The sequence below is a fragment of the Lissotriton helveticus genome, chromosome 2_1 (genome assembly GCF_964261635.1).
Source record: "Lissotriton helveticus chromosome 2_1, aLisHel1.1, whole genome shotgun sequence".
NCBI classification, from domain to species: Eukaryota; Metazoa; Chordata; class Amphibia; order Caudata; family Salamandridae; genus Lissotriton; species Lissotriton helveticus.
In genome coordinates this window covers 1,731,301,820-1,731,321,926 of record NC_136059.1, presented here as the reverse complement: position 1 = coordinate 1,731,321,926, position 20,107 = coordinate 1,731,301,820, and the positions used below count along the sequence as shown (strand labels likewise).

The window sequence follows — 20,107 nt, the reverse complement described above, 5'->3', positions numbered from 1 at the left end:
CAAAAATACAAAAACAAGTATACACTAAACAAATGCTGAAATATTTAAATATTTAGTTACGTTCACAATCAAATGTAGAAACAGAGTTCACATTTTTCAATTTTGCTTTTTTACTTGTATACAGTTTACTAATTTTAATGTATTAATGGTAATATTATTATATTTTGTAGAACAGTCGCTAGCCCCTTGAGAAGGCCAAGGGGTCCTCGGACCACAGATTAAGAACCATTACTTTAACGCATTCCAGGCCTCATGAGCCAGCAGCTGAGACAGGACCTACCCATCTTTAATTTTGTTTGTCCTCTCCACGTTGTCAATGTCCATACGGATCTTGTACTTGATGTGATGGGGCAGCTCAGTGCTCTCCGGGCCCACATCTAAGAAAACAATGCCAGCCCAGAACTTCCTGTCATGCAGTAGTTCCATCGACCTGTTTATGAGAAGCCCTTCTGAGGACACTGGTTCCAGCTTATCTAAATTGACACACTTCAGAAAATAATAAAAATTAAATTAGAAAAGTTTCATACATGAAGTGCAAACAGGCACACAAATGCAACAAATCCAATAAGAAGCCGGCTAGCATGTAGGGTTATGCAATGCAATGCGTTTTAAAGTGAGCTAGGAACCTCCTGCACAGAACATGCCTAGTGTACCTGTCTTCATAGGATTCACATGTCAACAATAGTGAGGAACCTTAGCAATGCACTTACTTTTTGACGCTGGAACTGTACTTTGTTGGACTTACTTCACGCAGTCCACCTAACTCTTGAAAGTATGATGAGCGTGTCAAATCAGGAATCAAACAATGGTATAGATACTTGCATGTGGCCTTCAATTGGGAACTTAGGGTTCACTGAACATGTGTGGCGCACCATACTAGCCATGTGTACCATGTTAATATATCAACATTATGAACAGTCTTGTATTTGACATGCGTCCCATCAATGAAACCACTCTCCCAAACTGCAAATAACTGGTTGAAATTGTCTCACAATCCACTGCTTTGCTTCCACCCTAAGCCGAAACTGACCAGCAAAAGCTGGAACCAATAATATCATAGGCACCCTACCAGCATCTCCTTGGCTCCTGACCTCTCATGGGGGTCGCATTGCCTGCTCTTCCAGAAGGGAACAGTAGCACCAGCACAACTAATGGCTTCCAAAATAAATACTACTTCTTCCCCTCAGAGACTAAGCATTTAAAATAAAAACAAAAAGCAAAAATCCAGAAACATCAGCACAAAAAAGAAAAACAAAACTACACTTGAGAACATGCATCATGCTGGAAACAAAGATAGAGAGGCTTCAGCACACACTCGCAGATGTATGCTTGGCTGCACTTACTTCAAACATGTAATTCTAATGAACAGGAGGAAATGTTAGAAATAAGGAAACTACAAAAGTTCCGAAGCTGGAGATGCACACTCAATAAACACAAACAACCTAAACACAGAGTGAGGCCTATCCCATCAAGCTCCAGCGCACCTCCATGAACCGCGACACTGTCATGATAACGCGGTCGGTCTCATTTAGTGCCTCTCTCCAGGTGTACGTAGGGCCGTCAGCAGGCAGGATATCTTCAGGGTGTTTCGCCAGGAACCTGGAAACATCCTCAGCTTTCCAATCAGAAGAGTTGACATGGGCATCCCAGAGGCCACTGCTGTTCTTGTTCGTCAGCAGCGTCTGTCGGGAGACATAATAACGGACGATAAATAGGCAAGACGCGGTTGGCAAAGTTTCACATACAGATTGCTTGACTCAGACAATAGAGTTTTCCATCCACTAATGATATATATTTGACACATCAACAATAACTACAGATAATCCAGCAAAGCAAACTCAGATGTTTGATGGTAGATCTTTGTCCATAAATGTGTCAATGGTGATTCAAGACAAAACATTCTATCACCTTACCTGTAACATTAGTGTTGTAGAGTGTGTTTTTTCTGCCTTAATCTGTGCTAGGTTCCAGAACGATTTTAAAAAAAATAAAGATTTACTTTGCATGTCCACCACTGGAGGAGTCAATTTAGCTCCAGGTAGCATTGACTTAGCTCACCTGGCCCATACCGACCACTACACTTTACAGAGCTTCATCAGGCCACTGGAATCATGCAAATCTGCGGCTGCAGTATTTTCCACATAATTATGGATTCTCTGCATTTGCTGCAGCCACCATCTGCTGCATAATCTGAAGACTTTAAAGAAGAATTGTTTCTAGCTCAAACAGTAAAAAGTTACTAAAAACAGGATGTATGACGTTACAACACATACATTTACAACGCCTGCCTTTACATCGCAAGTTTTACAACGCATACCATTACAACGCATAGTGCTTTTGGGCGCTGGATAGTGAATAGTTTAATTTACTATTCCAACTCCAGTCCCCGTGGATAGTAGGGAAGGTGTTTGATAGTACATTAAACCTATTCCCTATCCTAGAGCGCCCCCCAGTGCAATGCGTTGTAATAGTTTGCGTTGTAAAAGTTGCGTCATAAAGGCACTGCGTGGTAAAAGTTGCGTTGTAAAGGATGTTTACCCTAAAAACATGGTGACTCATGTTTCCGCGCAGTGGGTGATCTTTCGCAAAGGTTCACTGGTCATATTTCAATTGTTTATTAGTGTGTTTTGGGTGTTAAACTGGTTGTAATAAAGTCAAATCTCTGCCCAAAAGGGTTTAACATGTGCAAAAATGACAAAATAATACAAGCACAAAATGTACTGCATAATGCCACATGATCCCAGTGCCACTGATCCTGATAAAAACGACAGACAGGGACCTTCATTCACATTTTGCAGAAGGAATACTATTCACAGAAAATCATTATCAGCCACAGCAAGAGACCCAGTGCAGCTCGGTGCTGGTCCCGGGACATTCTCCACCCAGCCACCTACAAAGCACCCAGCACTGTGTTGGCATTTTTACTTCGGTTTTGACCTCCATGGAGTATGTGGTCATGTCATTCCCCACAAAGGAACAACACAGCCTCTTCCAACTACAAATCGTTTGTTGGTGTTCGCGAATGCTTCATTTCAAAACCTAGTCTATAGTGTGCCAAAGAAAGAGTAAAGGTATCTCATTTTTTGCACTTGAAATGTTAAACGCTGAAAACGTGGCAAGTATGTGTAAAGATGTAGCGGTGACCTTCAGCAGTAAATGTTAGTTTTACCATTAAGACCCACATCCTTTAAGAGTAAAATAACAGTAATACTGACAATTTAGCTTGTGTTATGTTTTTGACATTCGCCACATAGTCTGTATGATTTCTTTAGTCCGGGTACATAAGACTCCAGATTCTAACAAACTCAATAGTTCTACTTTATCAAGCTCGGGTGGACAAAAAAAGCTGTGTGGGCCATGGTATGATCCATTCCCACCTCTTCTCTGCATGTTAAACAGATATATAAAATGGGCAACAACGTGCTACGGTGGTTGAATCAGAAGCTGGGCCACATTTAGGCATCCTGGAGTGCTGATCCAGCAGCCATTTTAGAAGGGAGAACTCACTTCTCTCTGAAGAAGACCAGCGGAATCAAAAAGTGGCACATTAAGTGACATCGCCCGAATTGGATCGTGTCACGTACAGCCGGCTCATTGCCGAGTGACTGGATAAAGCAAAAAAGATATTTGACAAATGACTGTGGACCATGCAAGCTCAGATGATGAAAGAAGGATCGATCCTCTTCATACAGAAACCAGGAACTCGCTCTGCAGAACGTGTCAATGTCCGCTAGGTGGCAGCGTTGCTTAAGAAAGAACAAAGCACAGTAGACCGCTTGGCTAGTCTTCCTCGCCAGCTTCCTTTCTGAAGCGTCGTATTGGAGACTCATACTTTTTCTATTCAAAATCTTTTTATCCAATTTGTTTTTTGTTACCTTTATGTAAATACAGATATCCAAACTTTTGTCCGTCGCATTGCTCTGGTTCACACGCGCGCCTTACCCTTACCCCTCCCTTTGTCCAGTTTTTAATTTCAGATGCCCGAGAGGTGAGATGTATCACTACAGGCCCTGTCGGCCGTGTGTTTTTTTGGTGTTCCGGGGGTTCCTTGATTCTCACATTTTTTACGCCAGCAGTGGCCTCTCTCAATCATTGAGTCTGGCTCCCAGATTCCTAAGTTCAGTGACCGGGAGAGGGACCGGCCCCAGTTCACGTGGTGTCGATGCAAGATTGCAAGGCCGAGAAACCTACACCAAACCGAACTCGTACATGGTAGGAAATGTGGGGGGCTCAGGGTGTAAAGGACGAATTTTTCCGTACTGATTTCCAAGTCAGTTAAAGCAAAAGTAGTGCTTATTGGCAACACACTGGGAAAAAACTATAGCTACGACCCTGTAGCATTAGTTGAGTAATCACACAAGTCCACAATCCTGGTAATGTGTTTACCCCTGACTGTGGTGTTCCCCGCCACACACACCAGGTCCAGGAAACTTTGCTTAAAGCTCTGATTTTAATCTATGCACTGGAGAGCACTCGATCAGCCATTGCCGCGGCACAAAGGACATCTGGTTTCCATTTGCAGAACTCTTCTCTGTGGCCTATTCTCAGCCTCTGACCATACAGAACATTGCACAACAAGCATGCCTGCATCAGATCCCCACAGCTAGCCGTACTGTGAACCTGACTTTCTACACCACGCCGCGCAGCCTGCAGCTGGACACAGAATATAGAAGCATTTTCTGAAAAATCTTCTGTAGCCTCCCTAGTTCCACCAAGGTGCAGTCTCGGTAAACTTCTAGTCCCATTTCTCATGCACAAAATGAATATCTGGCTACAGTCTGAAATTGGAGAGTGAAAGGTGGAAGCTTGAGGTGGAGAACGGCGGACGAAGGCACAACACAATGAAAATTGGAGCCTAACCTCTCAAAAAACTGTCAGTACTGTTGTGATTTCAGTAGTTTCACTCCGCCAATGTAAGGTTGCCAGAACACTGTGGCAGCAAGACATGACGTCATCAGTCGTGGGCTTTGGCATCCTTACACACTATCCGTGGCATGGTCTTACCTCAGTGCACTTGAACCACCTGGACAAATGTATTTATTTATTTATTTATACAAGATTTGTAATGCGCATGGCTGCCCCAGCGACGAGGCGTCCCAGCGCAACCAGAGACCGTCAGAGTGATAAGACGCTCCTTATGGCAATAATTTTGAAACACTGTTCTGCCAACATGGCGTTAATGGGCAACCCTACCCTTGTGCTGCCTCTTACAGTGTCCGCCACAAGTTGGAACATTTTATACCACATTCTCACCATCATGGTTTCAAAAATGTGAGCAAATTTTGTTTTTTCAAGAGTGGTTGTTACCTTTAGTAACCTCTCTCTACCCGTTTAAGAATCTGAACGACGACTGAAGATGGACAGCAAACCAGAAGAGGCACTCTGGTCACAGATAACTCACTGAAATGCACTAGTCAAAACGGATGTGGAGAAGTACAGAAAAGAACACAAAACAGGGCTAATTCCTAACAACTCAAAATTGAGATGGTCGATCCTGAAGAAGCAGTTAGGAGATGCAATGTCTTTTTTTTGCAGAGATTCCCTCTTAGTAAACCACTTTAAAATGCAGCACAGGCAGAAAAATACACTAAAGTGGTGCATCAAGGTGAACCAAAAAAACACATACATCGCAGTATATATAAATTATCTTGTAATGCAACATTCCAAACGTTTTCCGGACAATGACAGATTTTCAGAATGACCACAGAAAAACCTTTACATACAATTGGCTTCCCTGAAAATGGCCTGGATCTGGCATTTATGGACTTATATTGAGGACACCTGTGGTAAAGAAACTTGGGGCACTGAAAAGCAAATTTATGACACATACTGACCCGGATCAGATCCATCTCTGTGCTGCTCTCGAAAAACTTCCACACCTTGGGCCTCATCTCTTCCCACATTCCGCCAAGGTCGCGAAAAACACCCAGCACCTGGAATGTCTTGTTCACCTGGAAGTGGAGTGCAAACATTTAAGTTAGAAAGAGATAGGAAAGTGGATGTTCAAACCGTGCATCTTATATTGCAACTACAGAAGTCATATGAACACTATTGTGAAAGACAAACCGCACTCCATCAGAGAAATCCATTTTATCTGCAAAGTCCCAGCAAAGTTTTCTAATCACAACCACTGCCCCAGGAAACAGCAACTGTCGAATACCCAGAACTTGTATGCTAACTTGGCTTTAACGGACCAGACCAGATGCAGGAAAAAGCGGGGCGACTTCAAATCCTCTCATTTATGAAGTGCCAGCTCAGTAAGTGAACAGACTGCCTTTGTGTGCCCTCTTACACTGTAGAACCAGCTGCAAGCCATTCCTAGAGAGTGTGCAGAGTTCTGGCTATTTATACAATATTTTCCCTACTGGATCACATGTTATCCAATATTGTTATTTTCTGGTCAAACGCTGGAACCGCCTTCCCTTAATGCCCTCACATGGATTACTGGATGTCTATACTGTATGTGGGTTCTCCCATCCTGTGGTTTTATTTCCAGGGGTTGCTTGTCATTTACAGAGCACTTGAAGATACCCAGTGCTCTGACTTAGGGCCATATGTATCAAGCTAATTAGCATTCGCAAAGGGCGAAATTGAATGCTAATTAGACAAATGGTATGTATCAAACAAGTTTGATGCAAAATAAGGAATAGCAAAATTTGCTATTCCTTATTTTGCGATTGCACTTAAGGAATTGCAAATTTTGCGATTCCTTAAATGCAATGTATCAAACAAAAAATATGCAAAAAATGCCATTGAGGATTCTCAAATTACCACCAACTTCTAGTTGGTGGTAATTTGCGAATTCTTTTCAAAAAGCTTTTTTACAAAAAAACACAGGTGCCATATGACGCCCATACATGCCCTTAGGGCATGTATGTGCGCCATATGCCCCCAAATGTCTTTTTCAGGGGTGCAGCAGGGTGTTCTTGAGACACCCCTGCACCCTTGAAAAAATTCCTAATTTGCGATTAGCTAATTGCTAATGCAAATTGCACTTTCATTCCTATGGGCCTCCTGGCCCATGGAAATGAATGGGTAATTTGCGATTAGCAAATTGCTAATCGCAAATTAGGAATGCTAAGGAATCGCTATTGCAAAGCGATTTTGTACATACATACCATTTTGCATTTCCTAAATAGCGATTCCTTAAAATTCACTATTTAGGAAATGCAAAATAGTTTGATGATGCATATGGCGGTTAGTCCTATTGAAACTTTTTTTTTGCGTTGAAATTGTCTATTGAAACTTTTTCAAGAAAATGTATGTGCAAGATATCTCTTTGTGACAAACTAAGGCTGCTTAGGGACACAAAGAAAGACATTCAATGAAGGTCCTTGATCCTTGTGTAGTCTCGATTATTAATGGGAAAACGCCACCATTATAGTTATTTTTTGTTTGTCCAATTCAAGGTACGAAAATGAAAAGAGGCATGTAAAACTCAATGGTACTTGTTAGGCGTGGTCTAGCAGTAAGGGATAACAATTACCTGTTCGTAAATGAGCAACTGAGTTACCACATATAGGGCCTGATGTATCAAAGGTTATTCCTCATTCAGTGTCTGTGGAGAACACGTTGGCACATAAGGGCTGTAGTCGTCTACAATTGGTGAACAGTTTCTAAGCATTACTAGTTGCCCAGAACATCCCTCCGTGCCCCGATACATACTCGATGGGGTATTATGTCAAGGAAACGTAGAAGAGCCTTTTGGGTGGAAAAGACTGAATTAATCTGGACCAATGATTTGAAAATAGTTGGTCCAGATCTGCATTGGTACAGAGAGCAAACAATGATGGACTCGAATGTGGCACACGATAATTTCCAGACATCCACCCATCACTTTTTGTTCTTCTCGGTCACTCAAATTAAGTAGGATGGGCATGCCCAGATGTGAGCCCTACTGCTGAGTTGTGAGGCCCAACACGACAAAACAAAGTCTAAGTTTACTAATATTCCTTTAAAATGGGACGTGGCTTAGTGCATCATACTGGACTTTTATTTTTGGGGTGGCGCTAAGAATGCTTTGCATTTGATGGGTCCCTGTCCTTAGCAGCACAGTGAACAAATGCTTGAATGTGGCCCAGAATAATTACCAGAAGGTTAATTTATCCACCATCCATATTGTTTTTGTCGCTAAATCAATCACTTCACTCCAATATCGGATCAACATCCATATATGTACAGCACAGCAAGATTTGGTCATTTAATTTGATATTTCAGCTGGCATGGCTATCTGAGAAAAGCTAGAAGAAACAGAGCATATCTTGGTAGTCAACAGTGACAGTCACCCGTCTATAATGTGTTTTAAAATGCTTCTTTAGATAGGTAATGCAGGAGATGTAGGGAAGAGACCAATGAACAGACGTGAATAACGTTACCAGACAGGAGTGGACTCATGCATCACCTGGCCATGTGTGACAATCAGATAATCTCTTAGCAAAACAAGCATTCACTTCCACACTCATCCAGCATTTTACTTTTAAATGACGCACTCACAGTCCTGTGTAAAGCATTTATTCAATTTCTCCAGTGTTCAAATCAGCAGATGTAGGCACATGCTGTACCTTAGCAGACTTGTGCTTCCACATGCTGTGTGTGCAAAAATGTACTTCCCTCTAGGGAGCATGTATAGATGTTTTGGTGGTTGAGCATCTCACACTTCCACCGTGGCTTACCTCAGACATGAGCTGTCTCGTGGCTGGGGTGTCAGGCGTGTAGAGGACCTTCCCAATGAGCAGAGGTTTCAGAGCTGTCCAGACCATGCGGGAGTAGGGGTTGGACTCCAAATTTTTCATCAGCTCGTTGCAATAAGGCGCTACGGACAGAAAGCACATGTTGCAGGGAAATCGCTTGGTAGACCACAGCTTAAATGTCAGATGAACCCACCAGTTGGCTACATGTCACAAAGGCTTATTTCCACCCATGTGGTGTGTTATTCTCTAGTGATGGAAAAGAGACAGTGTTTGATCACTGCATTGTTTTTACAGGGGGTGGATTGCTGCTTTACATCCAGTTAAAACAGCAGTGCTTAGGGTTCAAATAATACATACGTCCTTAAAATCAAAATGTCACGCACGTTCCTCTGCTAAGTGAGCAAATTGTGAATTCTGGTCACAATGGTAAAACCAGCAGTGCAGGAGGCAGCCGAGTGCTCTGACTGCCAACCACCAACCTGGATACAATTCTTTCTGCTGGAGTGAGTAAACATCCTAATAAAAATCAATCTAGGTAATTAGTTTTTCCCCTGCAGCTCTGAATGGCAAACACATTGCTGCAGCTGTGAAAATCTGTGCATAAGCACAGAACTGACATTCAGCATTAAGCCGCGTAGCCAGTGAGACTTTACGTACTCAATGGAGGCCTCATACTGCAGAACAGCGTAAGCGCATTGAGTCAAAGAAAGGCACGTAAAAGAAGATCCCGGAGCTGTGCAGAGCGAACAGTCCAGCTAAAGTTCAAGCACATGTATCTAATTGCAAGAGTCCAACCCGGCAGAAGCGAAGAGATCAACTTATCACGGATTATAAATAGCAGTTATAAATGGTGCTAGTCAACAGGAAGCCAGAGGCAATAGCATTTATAGCTCGGGCTGACTGATTTGGCTAGGACAACAAAGAACAAAAAAGAGCATGCCCTAAGGAAAAATACCAATAGCCATTCAGAGAGATTCTACAGTAAAGCAAGAGGTTACTTAATGGGTAAGAACTATTTTTGTTGCTGGTGAGGCGGTAACTAAACAAATAGGATGCTTTTATAGTGTGTATGGGGGACTGGGAAAAGGGGAGAGCGTGTGTCTGGAGGGCTGACTGAGTGTGGGTTGGGAGTAGAGGAACGTGTGTGCAGGAGGGTGGGTAAGTGAGTAGATCTGTGTCTCTTTCTTGCTTTATGAATTGGTCTCTGCCACAACAGTAAGCGAAGGTCTCCAAACAGGACACTGCGCAACAATTTTTCCACATGCCATGTGCATTATATTTAATCTCAAGATTTAAGGTAGAAGATCAACTCTGCCAACACCATCCTGCTGCCCAGGGCACTTACTGGTGGAATTGTCGTAGAGCACCTGGGTATCGTCGTCTGTGCCGTTGCCGGTGTTAAACAGAGCCTTGTAGTTGTTGTCCTCGTACCAGTTGAGGGATTTGATTTTGAGGCCCCCGCCTTCAGGGTGACCACACACGATGCGCGACACTGCTTGGTATATCTCAGTTGGTGTGCTTGAGGAGTTCATGTGCGTTAGGAACTGCACCTCCTGCCTCATCTCTCCCCAGCTCTTCATGGTCATTATCTGCAAACCACCACAGAAAAAAAACATGACTTACTAAGGAAAGAAAGAGGAAGACAGAAGAACAAACGTTGCTTCAAATGTACGGTATGATACCCGATTGGGACACACGAATGATGCCACCACTTGTCCAAAAGAAAACTAGATGATTTAATCGTCAACTTTTATCTGCTTTAGCTGCTATTACAGCAGATAAAAGTGTTGCCCTTTTTAAGATATACACTATCCTTAGCAATTTTAATGGTCTTCACACTCTTTAACCTCCCAGCACTGTTAACTGCCCTTCTTTATTGGCACTACCTACTTCATCTAGAAGTAAGTGTCTCATTGAATAGAAGCAGACCACTTTTCAAAATTCCTGTTGTAGTCACCAGTGAGGTAAAAATTGGTGGGGGCATACTTGCTGGGACTCACATATATTTGTGCCACGGAACACACAAAGTCAATTGCACTCACTGCACTAGGGGCCCTCTAAAAGCAGCATAGAGGACTGCCGGGTTACAAAGAAGCCAGCATAATTGAGACCCATTGTTCAAACTAACTCAAATAAACAGAGGTATCAGGAGGCAGAGCTGCCCATACAGACAAGAGCCAGAGGCGACGTAGCAGTGTTGGACCTGAACAGCTCTGAATGCAGATTTTCACACACTTCAACATCCTATTTTTCATTGTCTGGGCCTAATTTAAAGCCTTCTGGCAGAATGAATTGCAACATGCTCCAGAGGGCCCAGCACTCATGTTGGTTTAATTGAATTTGTGCGCACCAAATTACAGGCATGGCAGATATTGTAGGAAACTTGAGGTTGTTGTTGCAGTAGTCCCCCTACTTTTGCCTGGTATTTGCTGCAACTTTGACTAAAGTGCAGTGACTTCCTGCTAAACAGGTCCCCGGTGCCAGTGTTCTTTCCCCAAAACAATGTAACATGGTCAATTGATACCCAATTGGCCAGCACTTTAGCACCTCTGTAAGTCCCTAGTAAGTTGTACCCCTGGTACCTAGGGCATAAGTGGTAAAGAGGGTCCCTAAGAGCTGTAGTATATATTGTGCCATTCTAGGGGACCCAAGCGGTACAAAAGGGGGTGCTGATAGATAGGGTATGCTCAGACGTGAGTCCCTTGCTCACTTTGCCACTGGATTCAAGCAAGCCTGGCTGAAGACGGCTGAAATGCCAGAAACCGGTCCTAGGAAGCTTGTTTCCGGTCCAGGGAAGGCATGGCTTGGCAGTTCGGGCTGGACTGTTCCCATGAGGCACAGGATCAGACTGATTTGCATATGGCCATGTCTGAACTGGGGTAGCAGAGTGGGCTAAAGAACGGTGATGGATTAAACCCAGATGTGTTGACTGGGTGTGAGTGTTTGATTAGTTCAGATGCTCCGTCCATCACCATCCCCTTTTGTATTCTAGGGGACCCAGCGCCAAACTCATACAGACTGCCTCTGCAGGCTGCGAGACCAGGTGCTATAAAAAGTGAAAACACAACATGGCACAAACCTGTGTGCCATGTCCCGTTTCACTGCAAGTAATATTTGTAAGTCACAGCAGGCATTACAGCCCTATGGCAGGGTGCATTACATTGCACATGAGGACACATCTGAATGAACAGATATTCCCTTGGGTTGGCCAGTTCCATTGCTGACAGTACAAGTGAACAGAGAAGCCATCTTAAGGTATGTATCAGGCTCTGGTCAAAACAAGTTTCACAGCTACATAATGAATTAACTGAAACATATGGTGTTTGGTATCAAACACATCGTCTTAATAAAGCCACGCTGATTTGTGATGTATTTATTAATACCTGCACCTAGAGGGTACTTTAGAGGTACACCCTGAACCCTACCATCGAGTGTGCTGGCTGACTGGTCGAGGCCAGCCTCTAGGGGGTGGGAGCAGTGTTATCAGGCATCAGAAACAAGGCCTGCTCTGCCAGGAGGCATTTACATCCCCCTCCTCCAGGAAGGGTAATAAATCAGCAGATCAGGGCAGGTGCTTCAAAGCCCTCTGCCGCCTTTGATATGCAACCCAAGGTCTCCGCAAACAGGGCAAATGTCACCCCCTGCCCTGCGCCCATTTGCCACCAGGACAGGTGGGAAAATTAGCTATGCAGGAGGCGTATTGCACTGCCAGGCTGGACACACCTGTAGGGGGGGCTGCCTGAAGTGGACATGAAGACAGGAATTCCACCATCTGTGTGTGGTGGATATATGAATTTTGGACAGGGTGATGCCCACTCCCTAAACAAAGTGGTCATCTAGGGTGGTGTAGTGACCCCAGGGATAAGTAGCCCATTGGCTACTGCTCTCACTCCCCTTAACGCCTCTAAATTGAGTATTTAAGGGGCCCCCTTAAACCAGGACCTCAAATTTCGATGGACAAAAAGAAGAAGTGGACACAGAAGAAAGGCTAACCCAAGAACTGAGGAGCAATTGATGACCTGGCACCAACCCCGCCGGCCTGCTGCACCTGACCCTCATGCAGAACCAGACTTGTTCTGCTACTGTGCAGACTCCAAGAAACACGGTTGGCTTCCAGGCTTCGCCAATCGCAAGAGAAACTCCCATGGAGTAGAGGAGCTACTCCCCTGCAGTTGCAGGCGCCAAAGAAGCAAGACCTGGTTCACCGACGTACCACTTACCGGGACTACCGACGTAGCAGCTGCCCAGGAAGAGGTAGCCGTGCTCCCACAGGTCAGATCTGTCCTCCCTCCAAGTGTGGGGATGCCAGTACCAACCAAAGCCACACAACACCAATACCAGGGGTAACAAACCCTTTTTAGCAGCCAAGGCTTGTTGTGACCAGACACCAAAGTAGAGAAAGACCGGCCTGGACATCGTGGTACTTCAGGGACAGTGAGACCTACAACAAGAGTGGCCTAGCTGTCCTGTTTGCCCCCTTCTGCAGAAAGACTAGGCGTGAGTCCCCGACTGCCACCACCTGACATCTCAAAGTGCCTCTGCACCCACAGCCCGAGTCCGAGGGAAGTGATGGTGCCCACGGGGTCCTGAGACCCACAAGAGCCAAGCTCATCCTTGGGTCTGGCCAGACTGGACTTCCAGTCGCCGCTTGCAGCCTCTTTCTGCTCCCCTAAAACCACGAGTGCCTCCAGCACTTAACCTGGCGCCAAAAGACACAACTGCACCTGAGCCCCAGAGCCCAGGAGAAGTGAATCAATAGTGCGTATACGTGCCCGGGCATCTCAGGGGTCGAGCCACCCTGTGGTTTCCACCTTACTGCCCCCCCCAGGCCCAGCTTGCAGCCTTTTTCTGGCTGGGCCATTCCCATTAAAGTGAATGGGACACTCACCGCCGTAACTCTCCTCTGCACCTGGACGCCCCAGAGCCTCCAGAGTTGACTTGTTGGTGTGGACTTGGACCTTGCCCCATACTCATCTCTTTTTGGTTAACTATATAAAGAGCCACCTTTCTACAGATATAATGTAGGAATGATGGTTGTATGTATTTAGGGAACTGCACATTGTGTACCCTTTTACAGGTTAAGCGAAACAAATTCCTTCAGCTAAAACGTACTGCTCGGCCGTTAAAAGGTTACCTTTTTAAATCCCTGTGGCTTAATCTATTTATATCTAGAACCTGGTGAAGAACACAGCGGTACAGTAACAGATATCTTTCACTGGGGCGGAGGATATCAGGGTGACAGGCATGTTTCAATTAAGATTGCGCGGCTAGACATTTGCAGGATACCTCCAACCATGCACAAATTCAGACTACAGAAAGTCATCCAAACGCTACCATTACGTGTGTTTGACTGCTAAAGTATGACATAATTAATACACGCTTTAATGGTCCTATTGGCATTACAGTACAACGACGAGAAAGTTGAACATTTGTCGGCTGACATTCCTGAACAGTGACCCATCTCTATTCCATAAAACATCTGCTTAGCTGCTCCTAGCCAGAAAACCATGGTTATATAATAACCAGCCTCTCTGTGGAAACTACAAATGAACAAGCAATACAAAGAGTCAAGTTAAAGTCTGACACTAAGAAATGAGATTGCTGTTGGGTAAAGAAAGAGGCGAGTTTTCTGGCTCACACCTTTAGTTTCAAATTAGAAGAATTGTTAAACTCTATTTTCAACACTGCTTCCGTCTACCAATCAGATAGCAAAGCACTCTCCTACTTAGTATTATGTACTATACCCTTTCCACACTGCAGACTAGAACATCCCTCAAAAGTCTACACTCAGTAACATGGTTGTTTATGTTCACTACACGCACAAATGGAAGGTGAGTCGAGGAGAATCAAGATGGTGAAGCTTAGAAGAATTTATATTAGGCGAGGTGTTTCCACAGTTGCCCTGCAGCTTCCTTGTCATGTACCGGACTACTTCTGCTTTTCTGAGGAAGCCCATACACTAGTACTACAATTTTAATCCTCGCTAGGAACTATACGCATTACTAGTCCACAACCCAGACTAACATTGCCAATTCAGGGCAATTAATGTTTCCATGCCATAGGGTACGCTGTGGCCCATGTGTGAGAACAAATGACTCACACAGACTGTCAGGAATTCAGATCATCTTTTTCAGACACTGTAGATTTTTTCTTTATGCGTTTTATAGCCTTGTATTGTGCTTAAGTATTGCCTGATTTAAGTGGGCTGGAAGATATTGAAGTTGAGTACTGCATCGAGTGGGAAGGATTTGCATATCTGTTCTTGCTTGTATGATGCCTAAGATGTCTACTTCTTAATTAAAAGCAACAGCAGTACAGTGCAATAAATTCATAGTCAAAGGTTAATGTGAAGAATACGTTTTAGTAGTGTTCCTCAAACTGTGAGTCACGACCCTGTAATGGTTTGCGAGCCCATTTTAGGTGGGTCGCAAATGTCAAAGCAATACATAAAGATGCCTTTAAATTCTGTATTTATCTTGTCACATTTGTGCTTCAAAGACAGAGGTCAACTGTCAGACTACCTCTTTTGACAAACTGGTGCTTATGTTTTTTAACATGGGGATTCTTGTTAAAAACCCCTCTCACTTTGAGGTGAGACAAAGAAAAGTAAAGAGAATTATGTGACAAATGTTGCTAGGATATGGGGAGTCTAAAAGAAAAGGCTGTAGGATGTCATTTTAGTAACACATAACAAAATGTAAATACCTGGAAAAAAATTAACTGAACACATTCAGCAGTTACAAAGGTAAAATGAAGCACTTTTTGGGAATTCTGAAGTGTGATGGAAACAAAGGTTTTAATAGGATCAAAACAAATCAAGGCACATTACTAGGCGATGCACAAATAATACAGAATCATTGAAACCCGCTTTTCACATATTATCATTTGTGTGCAACATAGTTTTATTAGTAAAACTATATGTCAGTGAAAGTTTAGTGCCCATTTTAATGGAAAAGGTGTTGTCTGTGATAGTGCACTGCCACGGAATGCTTTGGTTACATCTAAAAAATCACACATCTTATGTCCGTTAAAGCTAGATGGGTTGCAAAAGTTTATGGTTCTAAAAATTAGGTGGTAACTCTAAGAGGCTTGGGAAGCACTGCTCTCAAGTTTTGACCTTGGGCCCGTGAAATCTATACTTTGCACTTCTTTCGACCCACTTTCCTATAATAACTCAAGGGATAATACTTCAGTCCTATCGTCAAGGCCGGATTGCATCGCAGTGCCTGCTTCTGATGCGAGAAGGCTCATTTGCAATCCGAAAAACTTGTGAAAAGTGCATAGAATAATAAATCAATTCTTAGCCTCACCGGGAGCGGAGTGCACTTTCCAAGAAGATTGCAAGTTCCCCGAAGGCCTTGTCCCTTGAGCAAGGGATAAGCACATCATTTAGCGAGTAGAAGCCGGAAACATTCAATCTGTCTCCCATCAGTATCCAATCTTTGAGCGAAGAACAGTAAAAGGCTGAAATCAATCCAAACACTGCAGCCGCACTCAAGAGGGTCCATCCATGTTAATGTGATCAAGAACCTCTAGGCCCTCTGCCAAGGCCGGCCCGACGTCCAGTTTCTCCTCATTATTATCTCCGGCTTCCTGGGCATTTCTAAGCAGTGATTAGACTACGCCGGAGCCCAACTACACTTCGAAAGCAATAACAAGGAAACAGTGAAAACACCTTGTAAAATGGGCACAAGCTACAGGCTTGCTTCACTATTGAACCCAAAAGCCTGAGTGAAAAGGTTATGGTGCATTAAGGGACAACGAAGGAAGGCATCAGGCAAAAAATGGAACCGTGATATAAAATATAAGAACACTTCATCAAAAATGTGTTCATGTAGGACAATATCTGCCAGTGTCTGTACCAACATGAAGAAGAGATATGGGAAGTGAACCTGAAATATGTTGAAGTTTGAACTTGGCTACCGCTGTTGAGAAGAAAGAAAGAAAGAAAGAAAGAAAGTAAGAAAGAAAGAAAGAAAGAAAGAAAGAAAGAAAGAAAGAAAGAAAGAAAGAAAGAAAGAAAGAAAGAAAGAAAAGGGAGAAGCATGCAGCAAAGGCGGAAGTTAAAAAGAGATAGAAAAGAAGGAAGAAGGTGTACCAAACTCAGCATAGAAAGAATACTGAAGAAACACCAAAAGACCTGGCGAAATTGACCTTTACAATTATAGGCAAACAAAATGGTATAAAAGCTAAGCCTGAAAAATACCTTCCAAAAGTTGGGAACAATGCTAAAAAAAATTGTTGGTAGGCCCTAACCGTCTTTCAACTATTTCTTTGTGTCTGACAAATTAAAAAACACAACCAGTATTCAAACACTTATGTAGTTCGTTTTTGGATACCCTAAAAATACAAAGAACATGCGTTTTTCCTGCGTGATTCTGAATGAAGAAACACAAAAAGTAATAACAAAAAAGTACAAAAGAAGGAGGGATTAAAAGAGGATAGTTCTTGAAAGAAAAAAGAACCACCGGGGGTTATTGGGGTACTAAGGTAGGCAGATGGGAAATAAGAAAAGCAAATAAGATTTTCCCCTCCTAGGACGCAGCAAACTCTAACCAAACACCATGCCCTCCGCTCTCCAAAGTGCAAGCACGTCAAGCGGTAAAAGTTACTTTCGGTCAAAGTCGGGGCAGCACATACTGTACGCGCGCAGAGAATGGCCTGCTGTGTGCCAGGGACGGGCGTGAGGGGAGAGGACTCAGGAACTCCAGCCCGGGGCAGCTGCCAAGGCGAGTTACTCAGCGCAGGAAATATTCCTCCACATCAGCAGCGGCCGCGTCACGTGCTTTCCGAGTTTTGTATCTTCACTATAGTTCTTAGCCCCAGACAAAAGGCACAGCCGGGGGCGAAAAGCAACCCACGCGATCCCTGGGCAAGCCCGGGCCACGGCACTGTCACCCTTCCCCCGCGCCCTGCCACTGCTGTCTGCGGGGGGTAGGACGGGGGACCGGGCGGGCCTCAGGTACCTGCCAGTCCGGGATAAGGTGCCAGCCTTCCCTCTTATGGGAATGGTATGCTCGGGAGGGCGACAAGTGAGGCCGAGTAACACAACGTGACCCGCTGCCGAGGGGGAGCCGGGGTTACTGCAGAGTAAGTGTGCGCCCCGCGGCTAAAACGAAAGCAAACACGGGGCGGTTAGATTAAGATTATCTCATTATTCGTGACTTCTGGAGAAAAAAAAATAGGATATTAAGCTACAGAAGGGCGATTTCCTCCGTGTGAGATTGTGTAACCGCACGCAAAACGAAACCCTGAGAAACACTCGAGCCGTGCATGTGTCACCAACACTCTACACCAGTGGTCTTCAAACTTTTTAATGCCACGCCCCCCCAGCGGGTGAAAAAAATTATCGGGGACCCCCTCATAATTTTTTTTAAATATTTTATTAAATTGTCAATGTTTAAATATGTCTATACATAATTAAACATTGCAGTTATGTTCTCTTAACGTTTTAAAAATGCAATCAAATCAATGATTGCCAAACATACTATTCTGGCCAAGCAGGCCTTACTTGTACCGTACCATACATGTACAGTATCTGCCTTGTGACTATTAGAAGTGGGGGTGAGTGGTTTGAAGAATATTTGGAGTCCTTTCCCTTTTGACACCTTCTCCCAGCTAGAATATAAAGGACAAAACATGTAAGCGATGGGCCATTACAGAGCGGCTTTGTGACGCTCTTTGTCAGCTGAAAACAAAGCACTGTTATCAGCTAAATGCTTCTTTTGGGCAGAGCTTGGGCGCCCCCCCTGGGATCAGTAGGGGCCTCCCTAGGGGGGCCCGCCCCCCAGTTTGAAGACCATTGCTCTACACCTAGGAGACAACACTTCACAAAGTTCACACAGGCTAAAACAATCACACAAGCAGTACACACTGGCACCATTTTTTAGCAACCCGGGGATGGATTCTACCGAACCTTTTTGTTATTTTATTGGTTGTTGTCCAACTGAAGTCCCCTGTCGGTCAAAGAGCTGTGCCTGGCTTGTGGACATATGTGTTTTTTGTCTCAAGGATACTTCAGACTCTACAGAACCCAGAAAGAGACATTTCTGGAAGAAACTGGTCCCAGGAGCAGCTGCCACCAGATGCAGCTCTAAACACAGCTACCTCCACACAGTGTTGTGTCTCGCTTGCTACTCTTTTAAGAGTAGGATGACACATCCCAAGTGCTTGTACACACCGGAGGGCAGGACACAACACACACTTACATCTGTACCTAACTACCTCATGACTCAGCTACACCTAGACACAACCAACTCCAAAAACAGCACATTCCATACCTAGGCAGCCCAGATACATACACATAAATCAAGACTGGGGAAACTACAACCCCAGTTAAATCTAAACCCAGACAACTCTGCCTAGAAGTAGATGACTTTGACACATACATCCCCAGAGTCAATTACCTCCACACCCAGCTATCTCCTAGCCTTTTCCTGTCTTACTCACTCAAGCAAAACCCGCCTGGTCTAGCCGGATAAAGTAAGACCCCACTTGACACAAGGTGCAGTTAAAGGGAACTCCCACACTTTCTATGTGAAATGATTGCACTGAGATCATGCAATGCTAAGATCCAGCATTCATCTCTTGAGTAGGGCCAAAACAACAAGCACTCCACCACCACTACCACATGCCACCAAACTGCGGATCACATCATCACTTAACACTGTAAGGATGAATCTACACTCCTTATGGAACATTCTCAGCAATTATGAAGAGTCAAACAGAGAAGAAAGCTGGGCTCAGGTGACATTTTACACACTTTGCACACATTGCTATTTGTTTGTTTAGCCACCTGGAGCAACAGCACACTTTTCGCCCTTTTCCCTCAGTAGGGGGCTGAGTGTGGCGTTCTCCTCAGCTGAAAGGCTCGCCTAGCTCTTTACTGAGTTCCCTGTGGCTCTCAAGCATTGACTCTATTTGAAATGATTTTACTTAGATCAAGCATGTATCTCTAACACAATACCAGAAAAACCTTCACGCAACACCACAACAAGCCAACAAACAGAGGCTCCACTTTGTGTTTAATAAAGAAGGGAATAGTCAACCGAGCGTGCTGGAATTAACAGAGGCAGATGCAGTTCTGTGATCCTGCACTGCCTGGATAGGCCGTGTTTTAACTGTTAGAATACAAATATTTGTTTTTAGAAGGATTCATTTAAGACAAAGCAGCCCATGTGTTGCTCTTATTACCCAAGCAAAATATGTCAGTTCGACAATGACTGAATACTCAGAGTGCACCTCCAACAAGTCTATGGAACTTGAGTTTACTCAGGATTCTACACCAGTCAGTGTCAGCTAATATGTATACACTTCAGTCAGTATAGTTTCCAGACCAGATGTCCTGGAACTAAATGTCACTTGAGTGGATGTGGCATACCGCTGTAAGGATGAATTTTCACTCCTTACTGCACATT

At 44.1% G+C, this 20,107-nt stretch overlaps 1 protein-coding gene across 1 annotated transcript in view; it reads right to left on the bottom strand.

Moving 5' to 3' along the window:
- ABCA1 (ATP binding cassette subfamily A member 1) overlaps positions 1 to 20,107 on the bottom strand; it is a 132,747-nt gene that overhangs the window by 69,294 nt on the left and 43,346 nt on the right. Inside the window, exons 8-12 of the mRNA XM_078676675.1 lie at positions 10,036 to 10,279; positions 8,673 to 8,812; positions 5,835 to 5,951; positions 1,485 to 1,682; positions 281 to 486 (exon numbers count right to left, since the gene is read on the bottom strand). Coding sequence (XP_078532801.1) covers positions 281 to 486; positions 1,485 to 1,682; positions 5,835 to 5,951; positions 8,673 to 8,812; positions 10,036 to 10,279 — 905 coding nt within the window. The remainder of the gene's footprint in view (positions 1 to 280; positions 487 to 1,484; positions 1,683 to 5,834; positions 5,952 to 8,672; positions 8,813 to 10,035; positions 10,280 to 20,107) is intronic.